The sequence below is a fragment of the Nomascus leucogenys genome, chromosome 12 (genome assembly GCF_006542625.1).
Source record: "Nomascus leucogenys isolate Asia chromosome 12, Asia_NLE_v1, whole genome shotgun sequence".
NCBI classification, from domain to species: domain Eukaryota; kingdom Metazoa; phylum Chordata; class Mammalia; order Primates; family Hylobatidae; genus Nomascus; species Nomascus leucogenys.
In genome coordinates, this window is record NC_044392.1 from 2627935 (window position 1) to 2646481 (window position 18547).

General features: G+C 49.2%; 1 protein-coding gene across 2 annotated transcripts in view; it reads right to left on the reverse strand.

Annotated features, from left to right (window-relative positions):
* Positions 1-18541, reverse strand: part of PHC2 (polyhomeotic homolog 2) — a 154976-nt gene extending 136435 nt beyond the window's left edge. For both annotated transcript variants that reach the window (XM_030823379.1, XM_030823378.1), the window contains exons 1-2: positions 18342-18541; positions 6760-6839 (exon numbers count right to left, since the gene is read on the reverse strand). In XM_030823379.1, coding sequence (XP_030679239.1) covers positions 6760-6839; positions 18342-18438 — 177 coding nt within the window. In that variant the 5' untranslated portion in view covers positions 18439-18541. The remainder of the gene's footprint in view (positions 1-6759; positions 6840-18341) is intronic.
* Between the last annotated feature and the right edge of the window lie 6 nt (positions 18542-18547).

An 18547-nucleotide genomic window follows, 5' to 3' on the forward strand; every position in this document is an offset into this window, starting at 1 on the left:
CTCCCCTGTTCTGCTTCCTGGCATTACGCACCATCTTGGGGGCTCGGAGAGCTGTGAGGCCTGGCAGGTGAAGGACCAGGCACCCCATGGAGCAGCAGGAAGTGGCAGCTGTGCATGCCCTGCCCAGCAGCCGAGTGTGAGCAGCACACTGCCTGGGCTCCCTGGCAGCATGGCTGCAGGCATCTGCAGAGAGCAGCTGTGCCTGGAAGGAGCAGCTGTGTGAAATCAGGCTCAGAAGGGTGGATAAGCTCCGTAGAGGAGTGTGGAGAGACCCTGGGGGTCAGCAAGGCAGCAGGGCTACCGTGGGAATGGGCTTGCTTTCAGCATAAGTGGGACATGCCCTGGGATAAACTTGGCGGGGTCTGGGCATGGTGACTCACGCCTACAATTGCAGCCCTTTGGGAGACCAAGGCGGGTGGATCACTTGAGGTCAGGAGTTTGAGACCAGCCTGGCCAACATGGTGAAACCACGTCTCTACCAAAAAAAAAAAAAAAACAGAAATTAGCCAGGCATGGTGGCAGGTACCTGTTATCCCAGCTACTTGGGAGGCTAAGGCACGAGAATCACTTGAACCCAGGAGGCGGAGGTTGCAGTGAGCCGAGATCGCACCACTGCACTCCAGACTGGATGATAGAGTGAGACTCCGTCTCAAAACAAACACACACACACACACACACACACACACACACACACACACACGCGCGCGCGCAACAAAAAACAAAACTTGGTGGGAACACTTTCCAGGGGGCTGGAGATGATCTGATTACTGAAAATTGCTTTCATGAACTCCCACAGATTGTCCAGACCCCTCCTGCCCTCTCCTCCCTCTCTATCAGCCGCTGGAGGTAGCACCTCTCCTCCTCCTTCTCCCATCTTCTGGGACTTCAGTGCTCAAAGTCACTGTGCCCCACATATTTCTGGGAAGTGCTCTCCCCCTCACCCCAGATCTCAAGCCTTTAGGGAAGTGGAAAGAAGCTCCTCCCACAAGAAGGTTTTGGATCCTGTTTTAGATGAGACGGGGTGAAGTGAGGCCCAGAGGACAGGGAAGGAGGTGCCTGGGAATTGAGGTTCCGGGGGGCCAGGGGGGAAAAAGTGGTTTAGACAGAAGGAACAGTATGGGAAAAGACACAGAGGCGTAGCTGGGTGCAGCACGTTGAAGAAGTTCAATGCTGTGGTAGCGAGAGATGCACATGAGGACCTGACATAAGACGGGAAGAGGAAATAAGGGGCCAGATATGACTGTAGTGCCACCTGGTGCTGGAAGGAGTCAGAGCCTGGCCTGAGATGACATTCTGCTCCGCAAGACTTAACTGGAGTCACTAGTGAGTAGCTCAGGATGTCTACCAACTAATGATCCATTTCTGTAGCTGGCTTTCCAGTGTACAAAACGCTTTAGCAATTTCCCAGTGTGCCAACTCCCTACTGCTGTATAACACACCAACCCAAAACAGCAACATCCATTTGCCCTCAGACCTGTAACCTGGGCAGGACTTGGCAGGAACATTTCATGTCTGCTCCATTTGGCGTTTGCTGGGACAACTGGAATCACCTGAGGGCTGTCACTCACAAGTCTGGCAGTGGATGCCGGAAACTTAGCTGGGGCTGTGAGATAGAACACTTCCATGTGCCCTCTCCTTGTGGCCTGGGCTTTTTCACAACATAGTGGCTGGGTTCCCAGGGTGAGTGGCCTCAGAGTGAGAACCAGGAGGAAGTTTTCTAAGTTGGCCTTGGAAGTTGGCCTTGGAAGCCTTTTTGTACCCCCTCTGCCGCATTCCACTCGTTAGCAGCCAGTCACTAAGGCCTGCTTGTATGCAAAGGGAGAGGAATTGGACACCACAGTTTTTAAGGGGAAAATAAAAAAATTGTGGACATGTTTTAAAACCGCCATGCCCTGTGAAGTAGGCTCTGTTATCTCTGTATTCCAGAGAGGCTGGGTGACTCACCAAGATCACACAGCCACCAAGAGGTGGATGTAGTTCTAACCACAACACACATACATACATGTACACATGAAATGTGCCACATACATGTATACACATACACACATGTGCACACAGGTATCAAGTGCCTCCTGTGCCTAGCACTTTGCATCATTTGACACAGCCACTTGGTATATAATAGTCATTTTGTTTTGTTTTGTTTTATTTATTTTGAGGGTCTTGCTCTGTCACCCAGGCTGGAGGGCAATGGTGCAATCACAGCTCACTGCAGCCTCTATCTCCTGGGCTCAAGTGATTCTCCCACCTCAGCCTCCTGAGTAGCTGGGACTACAGGCATGTGCCACCATGCCCAGCAAATTTTTATACGTTTTTGTAGAGATGCGATTTCACCATGTTACTCAGGCTAATGTCAAACTCCTGGGCTCAAGCAATTCACCTACCTTGGCCTCACAAGATGCTGGGATCATAGGCATGAGGCACCATGCCTGGCCTATAACAGTCATTTTAAACTGAGTACTTTAAAAGTTGAACTAATTCTTCTAAATCTGTTCTCCTACAGTCTTGGCATCATCCTTGACTTCTCTTTCCTCACATCCCACGTCCAACCCATCAGCCAATGCTGTCAGTTCCGTCTTCACAATATATCCAGAATTTAACCATGTATGAACCCCTTAATCCCAAGTCTATCACCGGGGTTCAAGCCCACATTATCTCACACCCAAATTATCGCAACAACTCCCCACTGAGCCCTCTGCTTCTGTCCCATGCAACCACCACTATCCCCAGCGATTCTGCTCTTATCCTAGCAGCCTGAATGATTCTTTGAAAGTATAAACAGGCTTCTGTCACTCCTCTGATGAAAACCCTCTAATGACCCCATATCTCATACAGAATAAAAGCCAGAGTCCTGACAACAGTCTACAGGCCCCACCCTGAGTGGCTATGCCCTGCAGATGTCTCTGACTTCATCTGCTATCCCTCTTCTGGCTCATTCCACTTTAGCCGCCCTGGCCTCCCGGCTTCCACCTGCCACCTTAGGGCCTTTCCACTTGCTGCTTCCTCTGCCAGAGAGCTGGGTGGCTCCCTGTCCATTCTTCAAGCTTCTCTTCAAATGTCACCTCATTAGAGAGGTCTTCTTAGACACGTTACTTAAAATTCTAACTTGATTCCTACCCTTGTTTCTCCCCATCCACCTTCATTGCTTTATTTTTCTTTCTTTCTTTTTTTTTTTTGAGATGGAGTCTCGCTCTATCGCCCAGGCTGGAGTGCAGTGGCACAATCTCGGCTCACTGAAAGCTCCGCCTCCCAGGTTCTTGCCATTCTCCTGCCTCAGCCTCCCGAGTAGCTGGGACTACAGGCGCCCGCCACCACGCCCGGCTAATTTTTTGTATTATTAGAAGAGACGGGGTTTCGCTGTGTTAGCCAGGATGGTCTCGATCTCCTGACCTCATGATCCCCCCGCCTCAGCCTCCCAAAGTGCTGGGATTACAGGCGTGAGCCACCGCGCCCGGCCCATTGCTTTATTTTTCAGCATATAACTCGTGATCATATTATATATTGTATATTTACTTTAAAAATTGTCTGTTTTCTCTCATTAAAAGTAAGCTCCACAATCTCAGGAATTTTAGATGTTTTGTTCACTGCTTATTCCCCACCACCTAGCACAGTGCCTGGCATATTGTTGGGTGAATAAATAAAAACTACAATTGTGCTTCTGTCACCTTCTCCTTATAGTTCTAAAAGCTTTGATGTGTGTGTTTTGCGGCTCTAGTAATAGAGCTTTTATTATTTCCACATGATCCTCTTTAATCACTTAATGATTTGTCTTAAATTCTATTTTGTTTTCATATTATTGTTATTATTACCAAGTTATGTCTTTTCATTGTTGGAAAGACTTCAAAGAGTTTTGTTTTGTTTTAGGTTCAAAGTCATGCTATCTGCTAAGAAAATAGGGTGGGAGAACAGAGCCTCTCACTGTCCTGGGAGTATTGTTTTGTCTCAGGCAAAAGTTCCTAACGTGGTGACTCATGTTTAAAACCATCAGTCTTGTAGCATTAACTCATGGTTAGTAAAAATGGACACACACACACACACACACACACGCACGCACACACACAGACACATCTACAAACAACCAACCTTCCAGAATACAAAAAACAAAAACCCATCACAGGTGGGCAGAGCTTACCAGGGAAAGAGAACAGCTATTGCAAAAGCCCTTAGGTGGAGGTGGGCGTGGCCCTTCTGATCAGCAGAGAGAAGGCGAAGTGTGTTGGGAAAGAGAGAGAGAGAGAGATGGGGGGAGTTGCATGGTTGGTATTCAATGGTGGGCAAGAACCAGCTCAGGTAAGGCATCGTAGGTCAGAGAAAAAAAAAATATAAATGTGATGGGAAGCCATTGAAGGGCTTAAGCAAGAGAGTGCTGTGATATGGTTTATATTTATATTTATTAATTTCTTTCTTTTTTGAGACAGAGTCTCGCTTTGTCTCCCAGGCTGGAGTGCAGTGGTGCGATCTTGGCTCACTTCACCCTCTGCCTCCCAGGTTCAAGCAATTCTCGTGTCTCAGCCTCCCAAGTAGCTGGGATTACAGGCACCTGCCAGCATGCCCGGCTAATTTTTTTTTTTTTTTTTTTTGTATTTTTAGTAGAGACGGGGTTTTACCATGTTGGCCAGGCTGATCTCAAACTCCTGACCTCAAGTGATCTTCCTGCCTTGGCCTCCCAAAGTGCTGGGATTACCAGCATGAACCACTGAGCCTGGCCACGGTATATTTTTAAAAACTCACTCGAGATTCTGTGTGGAGGATGAGTTGCAGGAGGCAAGAATGAAAGCAGAGAGACAAGTCAAGAGACCATTGCCATCATCCAGGCAAGAGATAATGGCCTTGTGACCTAGGAGCCTAGCCATGGAGATGGACAGATGTGGGCAGATTCAGGATAGATCCTGATGTGGTGTCAACAACAGGGCTAGCTACTGGGGATGAGCAAAGAGAGGAATCGGGAATGAGTTTCAGGTTTGTGGATGGAGCAACTAAGTGTAGGGTGTCATGCTGTGTGCTGAAACTTCCCCTGATACGCAGACACTTGGAGGGGGGCAGGTTGGGATGGACACGGCAGGGCTGGAAATCAGGGGTTTGCTTTGACTAAGTTAACTTTGAATTGCTTGTTTGACCTCTAAGTGAAGATGACAAATAGGCAGTTGGATATGAGTCTGGAGCTCAGGGAAAAGTCAGTGCTGATGACAGTGACTTGTAAGTTATTGGCAAATAGATGGTATTTAAAAGCCATGAGACCGGATGAGATCACCTAGGGAGAGAATGCAGAGGCGAGAAGGGAGCCTAGTGTTCCCTGGAAATATGCTCGTTTGGGCAAAGTTGAATTAGAAGCAGCAGGTGAGGGAGTTAAGGTCCAGAGGCAGGCTCTGCCAGAAACCAGACCAGGGTCTAGTGGGGCAGACAGAAGGGATGAGTGACACCACAGTGAATTGGTGGAACTTGTAAGAATTCTTGGAGATCCTCGGGAATGGGAACCTGGTAGGAGACCTGATTTCCTGAAGTCTTGCAGGTGGAGAGTTCAGATGGTGGCTGTTTACATGTTAAAAGGAAGTGTGGCCTGCTGGCAGAGGAAACAAAAAGACATCTGAGTCACTGCTCTTGTTATGGGTTTGTCATCCCCATCCACCAGGAGCCGGGACTCTGCCGCCTTTGCCTGAGAAGTGCCCAGCTCAGAATAGCTGTGGCCTGAATAAGTGAACAGAGTGAATGTCTAACAGGCCTTGTTCACATGATCTAAAGAGGGGACTCTAAATAATAAAGTCTGCAGGCCAAAAGGACAAAAGATCCTGAGAAACTAGGACCAGGTGACTCCTAAGAGTCCAACCTACGAGCCCTTTTTGAGGATGGAAGAGTGGTGTGCTTTGCCGCTCCCTTGAGTGAGAGAACATTTTGCCTCTCTTCCCAGGACCATCGAGTACCCCGTCACTCCCAGGCAGAGCATCTCAGCAAGCTCACAGGATAGAGCAGGAACCACATGGAGAGAGATTTCCTAGCTGGCTTCTCCTTCCCTCTGAGCTCCCACAGTGGATCCCAGTGGGGCTGGGAGTGGGGAGAGCATCAGCACGGGAAGGGAGGTCAGGCAGGTCTAGGGGGTGATGGGACGTGGGGGATGAGTAGGACTAGATCAGGAAGGAGAGGAGCTTCTTCACCCACCTCAGCTGGCTTTTGGCTTTAGTTCAACCTGTTGTTCCTCTTCTATGGAGAGAAGAGAAGGTTGAAGTGGAGATGAGACAGTGAAACTGTGGCCTGGCTGATGGCTCCACTCCCTGGCTTCAGTCCTTCTCCAGGCCCAGCTGATTTAGGGTTCCGTGAACACACCCTCCCAACAAATTCTGCATGGGGAGTCTGAATTTCTATTTCTGGACAGAAAAGGAACCCCAACTCAGACAATAGAGTAATCGGGTTACTCTCAGCCTGGCCTCTTTCACTTCCCCAAAAGGGCTGATGCTGCTGCCTCCCTGCAGGTCTATATATAGGGAAATCTCTGAAAGTTCTGCCCGGCTGCCCCTGGCTGCATTCCCATTTGTTCTGTGGATGAATAAAAATATCTCCTTGTTCTACAGCTCTTGTTGAGACTTCTCTGCCTATTCTCATGATGTTTGGAATAACAGGAAACAAGGACACCCTTTCCTCAAGGCTGTCTGGGAATTACATCTGAAAACACCAAAGTCACAAAGGCAATGACAACAAAGGAATTTGCAGTCAAACCTCAACTGTCCCCTAGATGCCCAAATGGGGAAGTCATAACTGAGATTTTCTCACTTTTTGCAGAGGAAGAAACTGTCTCGAGGACTTTAGCCAGTCACTGGTCTTCCTTGGGCTGCAGTTCTTCATCTGGAGACCTGGGGTCAGGGGGAAGATGCACACAAAAACTGGGTGGTTAGGATTAGGAGACAACGTAGTGGGGCATGCAGTATCTTCTCAACAAATGATAGTTATTTTTATTTTTTTTTGAGACAGAGTCTTGCTGTCGCCCAGGCTGGAGTGCAGTGGCGCGATCTCGGCTCACTGCAGGCTCCGCCCCCCGGGGTTCACGCCATTCTCCTGCCTCAGCCTCCCGAGTAGCTGGGACTACAGGCACCTGCCACCTCGCCCGGCTAATTTTTTGTATTTTTAGTAGAGACGGGGTTTCACTGTGTTGGCCAGGATGGTCTCGATCTCCTGACCTCGTGATCCGCCCGCCTCAGCCTCCCAAAGTGCTGGGATTACAGGCGTGAGCCACCGCGCCCGGCCCAGTTATTTTTATTAGTAAAAGGAATTCTGGGTAGCCAAAAAAGGGGATTCTGGGAAATAAAACATTTCTGGTTATGTTGTTTAAAGTGCTTATCAGGCTGGGCATGGTGGCTTACATCTGTAATCCCAGCATTTTGGGAGGCCAAGTGGGTGTATCACCAGAGATCAAGAGTTCGAGACCAGCCTGGCCAACATGTTGAACATGTGGAAACCCCATCTCTACCAAAAAATACAAAAATTAGCCAGACCGGGTGGTGCACGTCTGTAGTCCCAGCTACTCGGGAGGCTGAGGCAGGAGAATTGCTTGAACCTGGGAGGTAGAGGCTGCAGTGAGCCGAGATCTCACCCCTGCACTCCAGCCTGGGCAACAGAGTGAGACTCTGTTTCAAAATTAAAATAAATACATAAAAAAAGTGCATGGGAGGCCGAGGCAGGCAGATCACGAGGTCAGGAGATCAAGACCATCCTGGCTAACAAGGTGAAACCCCGTGTCTACTAAAAATACAAAAAAATTAGCCAGACGTGGTGGCGGGTGCCTGTAGTCCCAGCTACTTGGGAGGCTGAGGCAGGAGAATGGTGTGAATCCAGGAGGTGGAGCTTGCAGTGACCTGAGATTGTGCCACTGCACTCCAGAGCCTGAGTGACAGAGAGAGACTCCATCTCAAAAAAAAAAAAAAAAAAAAAAAAAAAAAAAAAAAAAAAGAAAAAAAAATGCTTATCAGGCTGTCTGGCACATAGGAAGGTGCAAAAAATGGTAGTTTTATAAAAAATATTTAGTGGTGGGACAAGGACCGAAGTGAACTCAGGCCCGTGAAAACCATTTGAATTGGTGGTGGAGCTGTGGATGAACAGTTTCTTCTTTTTATTTAGAATCCTAATATGGTTATGCAATGACATTGCTAAACACTCGTTATGAGTAGGGATTATATCCGCTGACCGGTTAACCACTCCCAGCAAGTGTGATCGCTTGGGTTGGTCACAAGTCTGTCCTCCAGGAGGACAGGAGCGCCTAGGTGGGGCTTGGGAGCACCGAGTGTATGGAAAAGGGGGTGGTGGAGACAGGGGGTCCGGGGCCTGTGTGAGGAGAAAGGAGCCGCTGAGCTTGCAGGGAGGGGAGACAGGTGGATGGAGACAGAAAGAGAAAGGCCCCTCCAGAAGGTGGCCCGGACCAAAGCAAAGATGTCTGTTTTCATTTCATTCAATTTATTATTTTGTGTATTTGCAATGCTGCTTTCTCAGTTCTCTTTCTTTCCAGAGCAGTTCTGTCTGGGCAGCCCTGGTCAGACTGCAGCATGAGAATTGACCTGACCTCAGCCTCCTTCTGTAAACTTCTCACGCTAGTCTCGGGTGGGGATGGTGCAAACCTAGTCCTCTGGGTGTGTGTGGGGAGCGATGGGCAAGGGGGCTATGGGTGGGTCTTCTGGGCTCTGAGGGCTACATTTTGCTTCTTAAGTTTGAGGGTGGATCTATTTGCTGCTATACTGACACTCCATCCCCACCCAGCCTGACTATGACCCTGGGTTCTCATCCCAGCTCTGCCACCTGCCTTCTGCTTGGCCCTGGAAAATCCCCTTCTTCTGTCTGGGCCTCAGTTTTCCCATTTGAAAAGGAAGATGTTGGACTAGATGAACTCAGAGGGCTTTTATGGCTCAGGCTGTCTGTAAGTCTCAGACCCCTGAAGGGTATGACTGGGGAAAGGAAAGAAACATGAACAGGGGTCCCAAAGGATTTCCCATCAAGCACTGCATTTCCCTACACCCCTCACTTGGGAAATCAGGGTAAAGCAAATCAATCTCCTGGCTACCATTACAAGGAGAATGCGGCAGTCCCATTCAAGTATTTCCTTCCTTCCTGCTTGACTGCAAATTCCACTCTTCTCACTTTAAAATAAAGTAAAAGCCAGGCAGGGCACAGTAGCTCACTCCTGTAATCCCAGCACTTTGGGAAGCTGAGGCAGGTGGATCATCTGAGGTCAGGAGTTTGAGACCAGCCTGGCCAACAAGGTGAAACCCCATCTCTACTAAAAATACAAAAATTAGCCAGGCATGGTGGTGCAGGCCTGTAATCCCAGCTACTCTGGAGGCTGAGGCAGAAGGATGGCTTAAGCCCAGGAGTTTGAGGCTGCAGTGAGCTGTGACTGCACTACTGCACTTCAGCAGAGCAAGACCCTGTCTCAAAATAAAAGAGAATAAAAGGTACTCCCAAAGGACATGGAGCTACATATGCCCATCTTCTCCCACAAACTCATCAAGAATGTAAGTCCCACTTCCTCCCAGAGGAGTTGTGAAGGGGTGAAGACAAGCCAGAAGGTTATACTAATGGATGTCCCTTCACATGGAAGAAAACATCAGCAGTGGGTAAGAAGCATTCTCCCCTAACCACACATTTCTAGGCATGTATCCTGAACTCAGTCAGTTTCATACAGACTAGTGGGTATTTACCATCACTTTGGCTGCCCTGCATCTGACGATTCCATGATACCCCAAAATCCTTCTCACAAGTTCCTTTTCTGCTTTAATCAGCTAGAATCAGTTTCTGTTGCATACAACAAAACCCTGACTGACGTAGAAATTTATACAAGAAATGGTTGTTGACGAGAGACCCTCAGAAAAAGAGGGGGAATCTGAGAATTGGTTATTTGGGCCTGTTGGGACTGAGGGCCGTGAAAATCCAGTGTCAGACAGTGGGATTCTGACATATTGAGCATACGCTGGTGAAAGAATCAAGTTAAAATTTCTAGTCACCTAGAATGAAGTGTCCCTTGAAAGCAAGCCTCTAAGAGGCAGAGTGGCCATCGCTGTAAAGCAATCTGAGGGCCACAAAGATTTCAAGGACCATGAGGCAGGATGGTTGCTTCTAGCTATATTGTATAGGCTCATATCATAACTCCTCAGCTCAAGTGTTTACCTAAAAGCTAGGGAGCTTTTATAGCTGTGGCTGAAGAATCTCAAGGTTTTTTTTTTTTTCATCCCTGGGAGGTGATTGAATTGTGGGGGCAGACCCGTCATGAATGGTTTAGCATCATCCCCTGGGTGATGAGTGAATTCTCGCTCTAAGTTGACTGAGATCTAGTTCTTTAAAAGTGTGCGGCCATAGAGGGAAACAACAGACGCTGGGGCTTACCTGAGGGTTGGCGGTTTGAGTGGGGGGTTGGTGGTGGGAGGAGGGAAAGAATCAGGAAAAATAACTAATGGGTACTAGGCTTAATACCTGGGGGATGAAATAATCTGTACATCAAACCCCCATGACACCAGTTCGCCTATATGACAAACCCGCACATGTATTCCTGAACTAAAAATAAAAGTTTTAACAAAAAGCATATGGCAGCTCTCCTTTCTCTCTCTTGCTCCCACTGTTGCCATGTGACACTCTTGCTTTCCCTTTGCCTGTGAAAATGTAGCTTCCTGAGGCCTCACCAGAAGCTGAACAGATGCTGGTGCCATGCTTCTTATACAGCCCGCAGAGCCATGAGCCAATAAATCCTCTTTATAAATTACCCAGTCTTCGGTTCGGTATTCCTTTATACCAATGCAAAGAATGGCCCAATACAGGGCCCTTCCTTCCTCGCTGCAGCCTGGAGGGGCAGGAATGGAGCCTTATAGTCTTCTGTTTGGACTTTTTGGGCTTTTTGGAATCTTCCATTTGGAACACTGCAAGATATCCATGAGAGCAACATTTCGATGTATTATTTTGCTTACAAGACTTCCGCTTTTTAAAAAAACCCTGATTTCTTCCTACTTTCTATTAGGAGTCAGGAGAGCAAGTAGTAATGAGGGATGAGGAGTGAAAGCCCATTCTGACATCCATATGTCATTTGCAGCAATCTTACGAAGCAGGCAGTAATATGTTTATTTTACAGATGAGGAAACTGAAGTTTAGAGAGGTGAAGTACCCTGCCCAGAATAATGACACAGTGGGTTCCTAGACTTGTGATCCCAAATCTTGTGCTCAGAAACAGTGCTTGCTTCCTTTTTTTTTTCAGATGGAGTTTCACTCTTGTTGCCCGGGCTGGAGTGCAGTGACGCGGTCTCTGCTTATGCAACCTCTGCCTCCTGGGTCAAACGATTCTCCTGCCTCAGCCTCCTGAGTAGCTGGGACTACAGGAGCCTGCCACCACGCCTGGCTAATTTTTGTATTTTTAGTAGAGATGCAGTTTCACCATGTTGGCCAGGCTGGTCTCGAACTCTTGACCTCAGGTGATCTGCCCGCCTTGGCCTCCCAAAGCGCTGGGATTACAGGCATGAGCCACCTCGCCCAGCCTGCTTGCTTCATTAAAACAGAGAAGCGAGACCTGGACCCCATCTCACCATTAGTCTGCTTCTTCTTTTTCCTGACCCTTGGAACCTCAGCTATAAGTATCTTCTTGTCCCACTCTTCCATTCAGCTCCCTAGCAGTTCTACCGTTGGTCCTCTGACTGTGTCACACTGGGGGCTGTGTATCTTTTCACTGTTGTGAGTATTGTGTATGTGTATTTTGGAGGGGGAGGATAGGGCCTGGAAAAGGGAAGGGGATAGAGTGGGGTTCTTTTTTTTTTTTTTTTTTTTTTTGAGACAGAGTCTCGCTCTGTCGCCCAGGCTGGAGTGCAGTGGCGCAATCTCGGCTCACTGCAAGCTCCGCCCCCCGGGTTCACGCCATTCTCCTGCCTCAGCCTCTCCGAGTAGCTGGGACTACAGGCGCCCGCCACCACGCCCGGCTAATTTTTTTGTATTTTTAGTGGAGACGGGGTTTCACCATGGTCTCGATCTCCTGACCTCGTGATCCGCCCGCCTCGGCCTCCCAAAGTGCTGGGATTACAAGCGTGAGCCACCGCGCCCGGCCACTAGAGTGGGGTTCTGATTCTGCTTCTCTGTGGATTAGACTTGGTGCTGAGATGGACAGGCACTCGCTGTTGCCTGGTCTGCTCCTGTCCCTTCCTCTGACCACAGGCTGGACCATCTCCAGTAGCCTAGTGACTGAAGGCTCCTGGCTGTCTCTGGTCTCCCACATCTTCCTGATTTGCCTCTTGGACTCCAGCCTGCCCTTTCTCACCGCATGCCTCTCAGTGATCAACTTGGTGCGGGCCTTGGAAACTGTGCGGCAGAACGTGGAGGGTCTCTGTCAATCTGGGTCCACTTCTGCTCTGCCTCAGGATGCCTTCTCTGGCTTTCCTGGGCTCAAGGTCCTAGGGTGGAATCTGCGTCTCACCCGGCTCCTGCCAGGAGCTCTCTGGGGGTCGGGGCAGCTGCATGATCTCTTTCATAGTTCCCACCACGGGAGGATTCATCTTCCTACCGCTGATGCCTTTGGTGACCTGAGATCCCTCCAGGACCTTGCTTTCTTGGGTCCCTGCCTGGATGGGAACTTGGGTGTCTGGTTGCCTCCCAGTCTGTGATGGCTGTCAATCAGGTATAATTTCCTTCAGAATGTGGGGGTGCTGGCTGATATCTTCCCAGATCTGCTGCATGGCCCCTCCTCTGGGGATGCCTGGGCCTTGGACATGTTGGACCTGTCATTCAATAGTAGGCTGAAGCTGGCCAGTCCTGGAGCCCTCCAGGCCCTCAAGCTGGGGACTCTGAATCTGGACCACACAAAGATGAAGGCAGTTGCACTGGCGGGACTGGCGCTGCAGAGATTGGATGCTCTGTGACTCTCACTGACGTGGCTGAGCTGCCTGCCAGGACGGTTGACCATTTTAAGCTTCAGGAGCTGAATTTGGGGATTAATCGGACAGGGCACATAGCCCTGGAAGGCCTGGCTTCCTGTCACAGCCTGAAGAGCTCGGGTCTTCAGAGCAATGGCCTGACTGAGTTACCACGAGGTTTCCTGGCTGCCATGCCCAGGCTTCAGAGACTGAACCTGGCCAACAACTAACTGAGGAGCGCCATGTTGTGTATGAATGAGACAAGGTTTGTGTCAGGATTGTGGGCCCTGGATCTGTCCAAGAATAGGCTGTGTACCCTGTCCCCAGTCATCTTCTCCTGTTTGCCCCACCTGCGGGAGCTGCTACTTCAAGGGAACCAACTGGTTTGCTTGAAAGGCCAGGTATTCCAGGGCCTACAGAGGCTACAGACCTTGAACTTGGGCAGTAATCCACTGGTAACCCTGGGTGAGGGCTGGCTGGCTCCTCTGCCTACACTGACCACCCTAAACCTGGTGGGTACTGACACGGTGCTGAGCCCAACCTGGGACTTCCGGGGCCCAGAAAGTCTGCACAGCTTGAGAATAGTTTCCCTTTGGCCCTGCTGGAGTAGCATTTTCCCTGCTCACAAGACAGACTAGCTTGGAGCTCCATGCAGTTTCAGGCATGAAGCATTGGAGGTTGTCTCCTAATGTCTTTCCAGGCTTGCAGATTCTGACTTTAAAGGGCTGGGGACTGCAGCTAGAGACCCAGACTATCTCCAAGATCTTCCCTGCCCTTCATCAACTCTCCCTGCTTGGCAGTAGCTTGGAGTCCCTCTGTTCCCAGGACACCTCCAGCTTCTTCCTCTGGCAGCTCCCCAGGCTCAAGTCCTTGAAGGATGGGGAAACGGGCATAGCCCTAGGCCCTGCTGCATCACGGGACTGCCCAGCCTACAGTAGCTGAAGCTGCAGGCACTGCAGTCTGAAGCACGCCCCCGCGCAGTGCGGCTTGAGGAGCTGGTGGGTGAGTTGCCCAGGCGTGATGTGCTGCAGCTGTCCCAAACAGGGTTGGAGACACTGTCTGCTGCTGCTTTGGGGGGCCTAGGCAGTTTCCGGGTCTTAGTACTAGACAGGGAGAAAGACCTCATGCTGGATGACAGCCGCCAGAAGCACAGTCCTCGGATGCCCCAGTACATCTATATTCTGATTTCATCCTTGGCCTGCCAGTGTGCCAATGCCTGGGTGGGGCCCTGGCTTTAGCAGTCCCCCAGAACATACATGCACATAGTATCACAGCAGCTGTGCCATTCAGAAGCTGGGGGCCACTCAAAGAATCTCTTTTTCCCTTTTCTCTGGAGCCACTGCCCCAAGACTTTGGGGTTGGAGCTCTTTTTGGTCAGCTCTGCCCTGCTGCTTCTGCTGGTCTCCTTGCCCTTCCTAAAGGAAGCCAGGAACTCTTGGATCCTCTAACTCCAGGGCTTGCTCAGGGTTTGGTTCCAGAGTCTGAGAAGTCAGAAGGGTAAAGGCAAGAGGTTCCTCTATGACGTGTTTGTGTCCCACTGCAGGCAAAACCAGGGCTGGATGGTGCAGGAGCTGCTGCCTGCTCTACAGAGGGCTGCCCTCCAGCTGGCCGGGGGCTGGCACTCTGCCTCCCTGAGTGGGATTTTGAGCCAGGCAAGGATGTGGCCAACAGTGGGGCAGACAGCATGGTGGGCAGCCGGGTCACGCTGTGTGTGCTGAGTCACCAGGCCCTGCACACCCCCTGCTGATGCCTGGAGCTCCTCCTGGCCACCTCCTTTCTGCTGGCTGCCCCCTGCTCCCCCAGGGCTACTGCTGGTCTTCATGGAGCCCATCTTACGCCACTAGCTCCTCTGCTACCATAGATTGGCCTGGTTGCTCCACCGAAGAGACTATTACATGTGGCCCAAGGAAGATGAAAGAAAGAATGACTTCTGGGCTTGGTTAGGGAGCAGGCTGGAGCAGCCTGGGGTAGGGTAGAATGGGTGAATGTGTGTTGGAAGGCGGGGTAAGAAAAGCAAGCCAGCTTGGCAGGGAGATAGTGAGTATGTGTAGGCTGTGAGACTGAACTCAGTTCTCAGTAGAAGGTGGGTCTACTGTGTGTGCAAGGGAGAATCAGATGGGAACATAGGCCTTGGGAAGGCTCTGGAGGCTGAATGAGAAAATCCGGGAGACGGCAGGTGGCCATGTAGTGTGCAATGTAATCTCAAGATCTCCAAATCCTTAATAAATGCACTAAATCCATGAAATGCTTGGCTTGATTGAATTTTTTTTTTTTTGAGACCCAGTTTTGCTCTTGTTGTCCAGGCTGGAGTGCAATGAGGCAGAAGGTGAAAGGGTTGGATTCACAGAAACTGTAGTCCAGAGGAAATAAGGTTGGAAATTCACAGAGAGAGAGGGCAAAGAGAGAGGCCTTTGGCCAGTCCTAAGCTGTGGAATGGGGTCCAGGTCAAGTTCAACCAGATCTTCAAGGGGCCAAGGGACCACTTTTGCCATCTGGGTTATAGAGGGATTGGCAGCTAAGGATCAAAAAGCTGGGATGCTGCCCAGGAGACAGCAGACTGATTGCCTGCTCCCTCAATAAAAACATGAAGGCCTGTTCCCATCTATCTCCAGTTAAGCCTCATAGCAACACTGGGAGGAGGAGCCTACCCCCTTGTCACTCTGTACTCCAACTATGCTAGACTACCTGCAGGTCCCAGGACACCATCACACCTTTTGTCTCTGGGCCATGGCATATGCTGTTCTTGCACTGAAAAAATACCTTTTCCCTGGGGAACTCGTAAGTATTATTTAAGATGCAGTTCAGCCATCACTTTCTTCAGAAGCCTTTCCTGATCTCCCAGCCTAGATAACTGTTGCCTCTGGGCTCTCACAATTTCCTGCACCTCCCTTTCTCAAAGGACTAATCACAGGTCTGAAAGCACTAGAAGCAGTGGTCTCCAAGGTTGAGTGCACAAGATAATCACACTAGGGTTGCAAAAAAACTGTTATAACTTCTATTTCTATTTTATTTTTAAATCTTACCTTATTCTGAAGCTAGACTGCCTGCTTTTTTAGCCATGTGCCTTTAGCATGTTATTTAACTTCTCTATACCATAGTTTCCTTTTCTGTAATATGGGATAGTATTAGACTCTCCCTCAAAGGGTTTTGGATGTATTAAATGAGTTAATACGTACGAAGCACTGAGAGCAGGACCTAATAGTGCATTGCAAATGTTCAAGGAAAGTTAGCTATTACAGGCATGTCATTTATAAGTAAATAAATACACATATGTAGGGAGTGTGTGCTCAACTCAAAAACTCAAAAAGGCTTCACTCATGGGAGTGCTCTATTCGGAAAGTTTAGAGATCAGGCCCTGGGATCAGAGACCAGGTTTGCTTCATCTCTGCATCCTTAGAGCCTAGTGTCTGCCCAAATCAGAGAGTGCTGGTAGACAAATGCAGACAGAACGCTCGCAAACCAAATCCTGATGGGTTTCCAGAGAGAACCTGGAACAGGTTCAGGCTCTGTTGCTTATTTCTACGTGGCACTAAAGGGCAGTTGGCCTCTTGAGGCCTTCCTTAGTTTTCCTCTTCTGTAGAATGCCAGGCTTTAATTAGACAAAGGCTAAGGGAAACCACAGAATAATTCGAGGCTGGATTTAGGGCGAGGCGCGCCCTCTTGTGTCCTAATGATGTCCTCTCCTCTCTCTGCACAGTCGCCTCCCTTCTTCCTCTTAGGGCGGATAATGTTGAAGTGGACACGTCCTTACCTGACCCTGCAAAGCTGCCTCTCCAGCTTCAGATCCTGACACTCTCTCAAATGTTTCTGGCTCCCTTGGCACCCCACACTGTTGCACTGTCCCTCCCCATCTCAAACCCTCCTACTTCCACATATGGTCTCTTCCTCATGCAGTGTTGGAGTCACATGCGTAGGGGGTGACAAATCCCAGCCCTGGTTCTCATTAGCTCTGTGATCTTGAGCAGGTCACTTCATTTCTGTAAGTCTCATTCCCTCTTTGTAAAGTGGAGCAAACAATACCAGTCTCATAGGGCTACTGTGAGACTTCAACACCAAGGAGTATTTACGGGTTGTTATTATGTTTACTGAGTAAAATCACACGAGTTATTACTACAAATAAGTTGGAACATGTTTCACAGAGAAGGAATTTAAACTGGGTCGTTAAAACTAAGAATTCTCCTATTTTAACACTAGCCAACGTGCACTGAGCCCTTACCAGATGCTAGGTATTGTCAATTTTCCCTAAGCCGCATAACCATTGATAATAATAATAATAGCTAATGATTCTGTATTTTATTGTATTTTCTATTTTTTAAAAGAGAAACGAGGTCTCACTTTGTTGCCCAGGCTGGTCTCAAACTCCTGGACTAAAGCGATCCTTCCGCCTCAGTCTCCCAGAGGGCTGGGATTACGGGCACGAGCCACCGTGCCTGGACTAGCTAATGATTATTAAACACTTTCTGTGTGTCAGACATGTGTCACGCTCTTTACATACCTTCTCCCATTTATTCCTCTCAACAGCCGTCTCAGGAAGAGGCAAGTATTATCATTCCCATTTTACAGTTGGGAAAATGCAGGCATAAAGAAGCTAAGTAATTTGCCCAAGGTTTCACAACGCGAGTGGTAAGACCTGCATCCTTCTTTTGAAAGTAAGAACTTTCAGACACAAGCAGCTTGACCTCAGAGACTTTTACCTAAATAGTCTCATTTAACCTTCACAACACCCTGTGATGTAAGTTCTCTTACATTACTTGCATTTTATAGATGAAAATTCCAAAGACAAAATAGATGGCAGTAATTTGTTCAAGGCCACACAGCTGGGAAGTAGTTGAGTTGGGATTTGGATCCATATCTGACTACAAAGCCCACATTCTCAACACCATATTAGATTGTTCATGCCCCAAAGTATTCACAGTGGTACAGAGCACCCGCATTTATATGAGGATTATTCTGTAATAATGATTAACATTCTTCCAACACCTACGAAGCGCCAAGCTCTGTATTAACTGATTTACATAATAATAGCTAACAATCGCTGTGCATTATTAGGAGCCAGTCCCTGAGCTAATCGTTTTAGGTGTATTATCTCATTGAAGGTTCACAAAACTCTGTGACATGGATGCCATTACTACCCTCATTTTATGGGTGAAGAGAACGATGTTCAGAATTCTTCCAAAGTCACACAGCTTAGCTGTAAGCTGGAAATTAAAGCTACAACTGTCCAGTTCTCTCCTGCCTATCGGGCTGGTCTCCTCTAGTCACTCTCTCTCCTTATTTTTTATTGTGTCTGCTTTGATCTTTCAGGGTCTGAGGCTCTCACTCCGACCCCTCAGTAGAACTGGGACCCCTTCTGCTCGAGTGCCCTCCCATTGGGCGGTGCTGTTATTCGGGAGCCTATGAAAAAGGCCGGGATTGCAACAGGTCCCGCCCCCATGGGTCGCGCCCGTTCCGATTTGTTCCAGTGCCAGGGTCCGTGAGAAGATGACATACCTATTGGCTGAAGACGTCTGAAAGGCAGCAAACGGAGGAGGCCGCTCCCCGGCGCTCGCGCGGTTCCTTCTGGGAATTGTGGTCTTGGACGTTCCATTCCCAGGGTGGCGCCGCTCGGACTCCGCGTCCCAGCATTCCCTGCACGAGCCCGGGAGCACTTCCGCCCTGTTGTGAAGTGGGTGTCTCGGTGGGTGAGTCCGGGTGGC